Below are 10200 nucleotides of genomic sequence, written 5' to 3' on the forward strand. Positions count from 1 at the left end.
TGGTGATAATAATAACCTTGAGGGCTGTTATGAGGATGAAATGAGAAAACATTTGTTAAGCCCTTTGTAAACCTTTAAGTACTAAATAAATACTGTTTATATTTATTATTTCAAATTTTCTTGTATTTATCTATCTGTGTACATGTTATATTCCCCAGTACAGTATAAATTCCTTAATAGGTGGGCTATGTTTCATTCGCTTCGATAAGGAGAGGTGGGAATGGATATCAAGTTTAAAATGTAGTAAGCGATGAGAAAGTGTAGATCTGAGAAGTCTCACAATGAAAGGTAGTAAAAGAATAGTATTACCAATACCAAGTAAAACTTTTTAGAGGACATGATGGTTAAGCATGTTGGAAGGCAGTAATGAAGAAATGACTGAGCAAGGATTCCCTGAAGATTCTATATTTATAGGGGAAGAAGAGTAGACTATATTAAAATAAGTCTTCTTAGCTTCAATGTGTATTGATTTATGTTATTTCCTTTTATCCTCGGTTAACACTTCCTCTGGGACTACTTCCTCAACTTTCATTCTCATTATTATTTGGAATAATTATTACTACTTCATCAGGGTTCCAGGGTTACTTCTGAGAGTCAGTGCTGTTTTCAATGTGGTCACTGGTGAGCTCCCATCATTGTGCGTCTAATTTATCAGCCAGCCACATCAATTAACTTTTTGTAAAGGTGGTATAGTAAAAACAGCTGTCATGAAGTATTCCTCCTTTCAAAGTCTAGACACAATCACAGATAGATAGCCAAATGGATAGATATAGATAGATAGATAGATAGATAGATAGATAGATAGATAGATAGATAGATAGATAGATAGATAGATAGATAGATTAGATAGACAGACAGATAGATAGACGATAGACAGATAGATAGATAGATAGATAGATAGATAGATAGATAGATAGATAGATAGATAGATAGATAGATAGATAGACAGATAGACAGACAGACAGACAGACAGACAGACAGGTAGACTGGTAGACAGACAGACAGACAGACAGACAGATAGACAGATAGACAGACAGACAGACAGACAGACAGGTAGACTGGTAGACAGACAGACAGACAGACAGACAGATAGACAGATAGACAGATAGACAGATAGACAGATAGATAGATAGATAGATAGATAGATAGATAGATAGATAGATAGATAGATAGATAGATAGATAGATGATAGATAGATAGATAGATAGATAGATAGATAGATAGATAGATAGATAGATAGATAGTAGATACAGATATAGAAATACACACTTGTGAGTGTGTGTGTGCATGTGCACACATATACTCTGGGGGATGCAGCTTAAACTTAGAGTATAGTAGTAGTGACAATAAATATAAGGAACATTTAGGGCCAAAGTGGAAACTCAGAATTCCTGGTAACTATAAGTCCTTTCTTGAATTCATAGTTGGCATTTGTTTGTTTCAATGAGTTCTACCCATTCAGGTACTTCATCCATCAAATGACTACCTTTCATCCTCCATCTAGGTTCATGTTTGTCCACATTTATCCTCAGTTATTCTCTCTTCCCAGCTAACTCATTACTCTAACTAAACTCTAGTCATCATCTTCATCTCCCACCATAAGTTTGAATTTTTATTTTGAGTATCCCAACTCTGGTAGCTGCACTTTTACCTTATCTTGCTCCAATCCAAGTCTCTTTGCACCTTATCAGCTACTTCTATATCTTAAATCCAGGCACTATTCTCCTCCTTTACCCCACATCCACAACCTAGTATTTCATTTCATGGTATCCCATCTCTGATAGGAATGGGGATCACTGTATTTTGCCTGGAACCAGGCCTCTATGCCATTTTGTTATCTCCACACAATTCACACCCCATCTCTACTTGCAGCTTCCATTTGTGTTTTCTGTCTCCAATTAGAATGTGATTTCTTTGAAGGCAAATATTTTCTTGATTATTTGATTGTGTCCAAAGAATATGGCACAGTGGTTTGTACACAGTAAAAACTTAATAAATTGGTGTCATCTATCATTTATTATCTATCCAATATAATCTATCTGTCTCTGTTCTCAGGTGGATACATTCTTTTAGTTCTCCAGTCTCTCTGAAGACATGCTCAATGCAAGGATAGAGAATGTAGCTTTTCTTTTTTCTTTTTTTTTTTTATGGGATTGGTCCCCATCACCCTCTTCCTGTCTTCTGGCATATGCAAAAGGAACTTCCTGTTCAAGGTTCTACTGAGCATAGAAGATACTGAAGATTGAGAGTTTTGCTGCTTAACTGAATTATTACTGAAATTCCTCTACTATGTGAAACCCTAGAAATATAGTTATGTTCGTTGGTTAACCAAATAATTACACTTGCTCCTTCTTGACTCAATCAAATAAAGTCATACTTCATAAAGGGTAGTAAGGTATAATAAGGTATTCACCTGTTGAAAACGTGATCATGACTTTATTTTAACAATTTAGTTTGTACATATGGCGGTTGTACCTTATGCCTTACACTCACAACAAACATCTGAGTTAGGAAGTAGTATTCTCTTTATTTTACAGATGACAAAACTGAGGTTCAGAGAAGCTAAGTGATTGACTACATCTACCTACACACAAGGAAGTGAGGGAATCAGTACTCAAACACAGGTTTTTTGACTTATATTTGTGTGATTTTTCCAAGAGAGCATCTGGGTAGTTCAGTGGTTAGAGTGCTGGGCCTGAAGTCAAGAGAACCTGAATTCAAATCCAGTCTGACACTTACTAGCTATGTCACCTTAGGCAAGTCATGTAACCCTCATCTGTAAAATGAGTTTGAGAAGGAAATGGTAAACCACTCCATTATCTTTGCCAAGAAAACCCCAAATAGGATCATGGAGAGTCACACGTTATGGAAATGACTTAACAACCCAACCACCTGTGAAGTATAAGTATTAGAGAGGATAGGAGCAACTGAAAGAGAAACACAAGGAATGATGAGAGGAGAAGATGAAAAAAATAAAGGGCTTGGAAAGGCAAGACCACGGAAGCTTTTCTGCTGTTCCTGTGGTTCTGACCCAGCCCAGAAATGCTCTTATAAATGTGTTTCTGTAAACAAAGCAGAATGACTCAGACATTTGTTTGACAGGTTTCCTTGCTGACATCATAGATGAGTTCATGCAGATATCATTGTCATTACTGTGAATGTGCCCACATATAGAAGACTCTGGAATTTGATGGATTCATCCCCTGCCCTAAACAGTTGCATGGGTTGTCCCTATTCAATAAGAAATCCTCCATCATTTTGAATAATTCAATGCACAATCAACTGACTCCCAATTTGAAGGGGGCATTAATGTGATCGCCTCACCAGCTTCCTGAGGGCAACTTTCATGTCCTTGTTCCTTAGGCTATAGATGATGGGGTTCAGAGTAGGGGGCAGAACAGTATAGAAGACAGACACCAATAAGTCCCCAAAAGAGGGACAGACTGAGGCTGGCTTTACGTAGGCAACTGCTGCACTATGAAGAAACATAGTGACAACAATAAGATGTGGTATGCAAGTGGAGAAAGCTTTGGACTGACCCACCACAGAGGGGATCTTCAGAACAGTTGAGAATATGTGGATATATGAGAAGGCAATGGAGAGGAAACAGCCAAAACTCAAAGAGGAAGTGACAACAAGGGCTCCAACTTCAGCTGAGTAATTGTCTGAGCAGGAAAGTCTGAGGATTTGGGGGATCTCACAAAAGAATTGATGAATCCTGGTAGACTCACAGAAAGGCAGGGAAAAGCTGGTGGCTGTGTGTAGGAGGCCTGAAAGGCTCCCACTGAGCCATGAAGAAGCTGCCAGCTTCACACAGGTCCTTCTCTTCATGATGGCAGCATAGTGCAGGGGATGGCATATGGCCACATAACGATCATAGGACATAGCTGTGAGCAAGGTTAATTCTGTACAGGCCAAAAAAATGACCAAAAAAACTTGGATGATGCATCTTAGGAAAGAGATGGAGTTTCTGTTGGTCAGGGTATTGCTGATGAATTTGGGGACAGTGACAGAGATGTAGCAGAGATCTAAAAAGGACAAATGCTTCAGAAAGAAATACATGGGGGTGTGGAGCTGTTTATCAAAGATGGTAAGGGCAATGATGAGTAGATTTCCCAGCAGGGGTCCCAAATACATCAACAGGAATAGCACAGCATGTAATATCTGTAGCTCACGGACCTCAGAGAACCCCATGAGGATGAATTCAGTCACCAAAGTGGCATTGGTCATTCTTTTCCTAGGAGGAAAAAAAGGGAGAAATGAGATATTAAGCCCCCTTATGGGTAGATAAGTTCAATAGTCTCATATGTTACTGGCCCTATGTCAAACTGGACTACAGAAGCCATCATCCCAAGGAGCAACCTTCGTGGAACTTTGACCCAGAAATTTTCTCTGCCATATCCATAGTCACAGCTAAGAAAATTCTTGCCACCAAGGTCATGAGTGCCACCAGTGATTCAACATCATAAATTGACACTGAATAACAGGCATTATTGTCTGCTTTGCTGCTTCTTCCCAAGAACCTTGGATCCATTCCATCGGACTTGTAGCTGTAACCTTCCCCCATTAGAACATGAGCTCCTGGAGAACAGGGACTGTCTGACTTTTCTTTTCCTTCTCCAGAGTTTAATATATACTAATCTCTACTAATTGCTGTTTCATTCATTCATATCAGAGAAAAGTCAAGCTAGAAAAGATCTCTCCACATTATTGAGTACAAATCCTGAATTTTATAGAATACAGAAAATGTTAGCCCACTGGCATGGAGGGATTTAATCAAGCTTAGGCAAGTACTAGCAAATGACACAGCCAGAATCATGGGTGTGATATCTAGGAGGGAATACTGGACCTGTAGTGGAGAGCATCAGAGCACAAAGGGCTATAAAATTCAATCTTTTTGTGTCATTTGTACGTGACACACACACAATGTCTATGGTATGAAGTAAAAATACAAAATGTAACTATGATTATATTAGAAAAGGGAACTCCTAGATGAAGAAATGTCCTCTACCAATGCAATCTGCCATCTTCACTGTTGGAGAGTTTCCCATAACATTGATAGGAAAAGTGACTTCCCCAGGGATCACATCCCCAGAACTCATTAAAAGCTGGATTGGAACTCAAGTCTTCCTTGCTCGAAACTGTTATTCTATCCATTTCACTTTACTCACTTATGTAAGGGCAATCAAATTAGGAGGATCTTTTGCTGTTTTTGTTTTAGTAAAAACGTTTCTTACTGAATAATGTGATTGGGAAGGATCTCTCCCACACATTGATGAGAAGCTTGATTAGGGGAGTTGTTCTGTAGGAGGGTCCCAAGTACCCTTTTTATTTCTATTTATGTCCTGGTTCACAGGGTTTTGCCCTCTGGCTCAAAAAATGTATAAATGCTCTGAAGGTGAGGTTTTACTTTGGGGCTTACTTATTGGAAGCGTTTCTTTGGCCAGAGAGACTCTGGGAAGTGGTTAAGGACCACCCCACCCTTGAAAAACCGAGAAGTTGATGCTTCCCTCTCTGGTAACTGTGTATGCATGTAATGGTCAGACATGTATGGATGTAATGGTCAGGCAGTTTGGAAGTACTGTCTGTTGATTTATTTTTGAGTTTTCTGAAATTTGGATTTTGCTTTTCTCTGATACCTGTGCTTGATTAAAGTGATTGTTAACTCTTTGAAAGTTGCTTTCCTTTTATGATTGCACATCTAAGACCCTGTAGTAGCAGGTCCCTCTGTGTATGTTGGGGTGCTTACTGTTACAGCTTAATATGAAATAATATATGAGAAATGAATAGAAAGGTAAGGCAGTGTGTGATGAACTACAAAAAGATTGGGTAATTCCTAACTAGTGGAACCAAACAAGATATCCTGGAGGAGATGGCACTTGATTTGGTTTTTAAGGGATTGGTAAGAGTTTGCTCAATAGTTAATGGAGAATGTGGCAGGACTGTGCTGGTTTAAGAAAAAAGCAGCTGAGTTGGGAAAGTGATTGGAAAATGTAAGGAGTGGGCTCAAGTAAAATTACACAAAGTACATGGAGGGGAATAGGCTGGAGAAGGCAGGGTTGTGCCCGATTACAGAAGGCTTTGGATGCCAAGCAGAGATTTCTAAAGATCTGGGAAGACCCAGCTGTGATACTACATTGCAGATGTCTGATTCTGGGGAAGTCTGCATCAACTTCTTCTGGACAAGAAAGAGATTTCAATGGATGGGCAGGATTGTGATAGGTGGATTTTTTATGCGATTGTTATTTTAAAACAAAGGAGCAAATATGAGCAAAGGTCCACAGACAAGGAACCACAAAGTGAAGTTGAGACATGATGAGTTTTGTAATTTTGGTGAATTACATTATACTCCATCATATTATAAGGTGAAAGTGGGAGATAATCCTAAAATAAACTGGGTCATAATGTGGAAGGCTTTGAAGCCAAAGTGAGGAGTTTAGATTTGATTCTGCTATATAGAGGGAATTAAAAGCTTTTTTTTCTTGTTTGTTTTGGTTTTATTTTGCTTTAGCAATGGAATTAGACAGGATCAGGTCTCTTTATAAGAGAAATCAATCTCATAATTATTTATGCTTCCAATTGAAGAGGGGATAGACAGAAAGAGAGAATTTGATTTTTGTAATATTAAAGCCTAGAAGTAATGAAAAGAATAGGATATTGACAGTTAAAAGTGAGAAGAATAGAGGGGATCTACAGAACAGTCGAGATAAATCTACCTCCTTTTCTTGGAGTAGTAGGGGGCTATCAGTGCAGAAAGTACACATTTGGTTTGATGAATTGTTTTCCTTTGTTACAAAGAAAAGTGTGTTGTGCTAACTTGGAAGACTGTTAGCTGACTCTCAAATGAACACAAAATTAATAAAACCTTTACAAAGGAATAGATAGGAGAGATATTGGAGAGTTGCTGTCAATACAACTTGGCAATCATTTAGACGAGTAGATGAGTAGAGGAAGAAATCAAAGTTAACAATGATTTTGACCCAAAGTGGTTAGGAGAATGATGGTGTCAATATCAATTATACACATATAATATTAATAATGATAAATATAACAATAACGATAGAAACTGAGAAGTGATAACTTTGGCAATATAATGATGACTTTAGTTTGAGGGGATTCCCAGGAGGCAACTCTTAAAGCTATTATTAAGCTTTGGAAACAGATCCTTCCATCAAGCAATCAACCAACAAATGTTTATCAAAATGCCTACTAAGTGCAAGGCACTGCAAAAAGAACTGGGGTACAAGCCCATGTCCTTGAGGATCTTACATCCTATACACAGAGATAGCATAGCCACATCTCAGTATATTCAACAAATATGATCAATAAAATAATTTAGTGGGCTACTATTGAAGGAGGCCAGGAAAATAGGAGATTGAAATGGAGTTGAAGAAAAGGAGTAATTCTAAGAGATGACTATAAAGCAGAAGGGCATTCTAACTGAAGCAAAGGCACAGAAATGAAAGAGAGTGTGCCACATGTGAGAAACAGCAGGAAGGTCTTTTTGTCTGGACCACATAGTTTGTGAATGGAAGTAATCTATCCAGTGTTTTGATTGGAGTCATATCGTGAAAGGTCTTAAGATAATTGAAAAATCAGATTATAATGAGAAAATTTAGAGGTAAAGGATCGATATCCAAGCCCTGGCTCTGCCACTTAATATTTGTATAACCTTAATCATAACTTTCCCTTCCTGTGCCTCAGTTTCCAAATATATATATATAATGGGGGGGTTAGACAAGATGTCTTCTAAGGTCCCTTTCAGTTCTAATTTTGTGATTATGTGTATGTGTATGTGTGTATATATATATATATATGTATATCTATATATAGTGTGTGTGTTGCCAAAATATATGAATACACACATACCTATATGTGTACTCTTTGACAGGTGATAGTTAAACAATCAGAGTAGCTCAACTGGACAAAGGACAACATAGGAATGAAGGGGAGAGCCAGAGTCTTGGAGAATTCATCCATTTCTTAGGTGATCAGGAGAAAGCAGAGGAGCTCACAATATAGATGGAGAAAGCTTTCCAACACTTTGAATGAATGAGAGCTCTTCAAATCTTCTTTTAAAATAATGGTGATGATATAGCAGGAGTTCTTTCATAGCATTTGCATCAATAACACTGTCAAGCTACAGTGTAATAAGGAAGATAGATTTTATGAGAGTTAAATAGTACATATCTGTTCAGTATTTAGTTCCTGTGGGATGCAAAGAAAAATTAAAACTAATAAAAACTGGTGAAAAAAACAGAAAGATCTAAGGATGAAAGAGAATTCTGAAGGGTGTGTGTGAGAGAGAGACAGACAGACAGACAGATAGAGACAGAGAGACAGACAAGGAGAGATACCTGACACTCACCATTAGCTGGACAAACATCACGTTTTGATAATCTCACCTTTCTGGAGGCACAATTTGTGATTCTCGGCTTGTTGGTCTTTGAGTTCAGCTACCTTGCAAGCCAAATGACTCATGCATGATCTCAAATCAGTTTTCATCCTAGGTCTTGTCCTTTTAAATTGGGTGATTACAGGCAAATCCCTGCTACCCTGTAAGTGTCTGTTTTCTGAATAGTGTGTTTTTGAGAGCAGATGGCTTTGCTTAGGGCAGTGGAGGGCATCTGGAAATGCTTCTGTCGAGTCTGCAAACCTTCTGTCTCCAATTTGACCCCAATTGTCCTCATCTCAGTCTGATCAATTAGCTGATTACCCCATCCTTCTAACTTCCAGTGATTGAAAAGGACTGGGAATTTGAAGAGGCAGTCTGAGTATTTCATGACGTAGTAGCACTCAGAGACAGGTCACTCAGAGCCGGAATGGAGCCCTGTGGGACACAGGATAGAAAAGAGCTAATTAATGAGCCCCTATGGATCTGGGAGAATTGACAATAATACTTTGTTCTCATTCTGTATTTAGCAAACAAGAGACTAAAAGCTGTTGCCTTTTAGCATCATTATACTTTGGCTATTACACTATGGGACAGTTTGTCTGCTCCAGTACTGGTTCAAAACTGGGAGGAATATTTGAGATGATCTGACCAAGCCCCTAATTTTAGAGGTGACATAACTGAGATCTTAGAGAAATAATTAATTTCAGAAGATAGGATGTTAGGAGTTTAGATCTGTAATTGGTTTAAAGGGTCATCTAATCCACCTGCATCAAACTCAAATAGAAATGGAGAGTAAGGTTAGTGACTTAGTTAGGGATATCTGCAGGCTGCACATTGACTTAGAAATGTGCAATTTAATGTTATTTGTGTTTGCTTGTACTTTTATTAATTTTGCTAAATATTTCCCACTTATATTTTAATCTGGTTCTGCCACGTGTGTGAGTATTGCCAGACTGAGTATTTGATATTAATTGCCTAATCCAATTTCCTCATGTTTTGCAAAACAGAGACCCAGAGAAATAATATGACTTGCTCAGGGTCATATACTTGGTAGAACTTGCATTTGAACCTAGGTTTTTGGAGTCCACCTCTGCCATGCTTTTCATTAAACCGTGCTTTTCTATTCCTGACAGTGTAGGAACTAAATGATCATTTTTATTGAAGTAATTTAGACAGACAAAAGAAGAAACGTAGGAGAAATGATTAGTGCAACTGACTGCGTATTTATTAATTTAACATGTGCGATTTAACTAGTTGGGGCATAGAGACAGACCATTTGTTGACAGATCTACATGCCTGTTTGTCAGGTTTATGTTGAAAATATATATATCTCAGAAGGTGGCAGAGAAAGATTAGGGGGAAAGGATGAACACTTTTTATTTCCTTTAAGACAATATTATTCTTATCTCAGTACTTGGCACTCAAAATGTCCTTGATAAATGAATACTAAATAACTGATTTATCTGGCTTTATAAAACAATTATTACTCTGATGTGGGCTTTATATCTCTGAGTTCAGTGGACTATCTAGATGAAAGTATCAAGGCTGAGTAGACACTGCGATTGTGTCTCATAAATACTTTTCTTTTTCATATCTCAAATTGACACAATACCAGACTTCCTCTTTTCACCATAAAAACTCTGGGCTTAACATTTCCTTTAGTAATACATTGTGGTTTGACACATCGCCCATTTGTCAACAGACATTTGACACATAAAGAATGTGAGAAACTGACTAATCTAGTGATTGCTAATGACTGGAAATGTACCATTCCACCTTTATAGTACACAACTTTATCTCTGAAA

The 10200-nt window shown here is 37.9% G+C and overlaps 1 protein-coding gene across 1 annotated transcript; it reads right to left on the reverse strand.

Moving 5' to 3' along the window:
• Nucleotides 1-2209: 2209 nt before the first annotated feature.
• LOC140508489 (olfactory receptor 14A16-like) lies at nt 2210-8705 on the reverse strand. Its single transcript, XM_072616447.1, has 2 exons — nt 8406-8705; nt 2210-4237 (listed from the first exon to the last, which is right to left on the reverse strand). Exon 2 carries the CDS (start codon nt 4228-4230, stop codon nt 3307-3309), a length of 924 nt encoding a protein of 307 aa, XP_072472548.1. The 5' UTR covers nt 4231-4237; nt 8406-8705; the 3' UTR covers nt 2210-3306.
• Between the last annotated feature and the right edge of the window lie 1495 nt (nt 8706-10200).

The sequence above is a fragment of the Notamacropus eugenii genome, chromosome 5 (genome assembly GCF_028372415.1).
Source record: "Notamacropus eugenii isolate mMacEug1 chromosome 5, mMacEug1.pri_v2, whole genome shotgun sequence".
Classification (NCBI taxonomy): Eukaryota; Metazoa; Chordata; class Mammalia; order Diprotodontia; family Macropodidae; genus Notamacropus; species Notamacropus eugenii.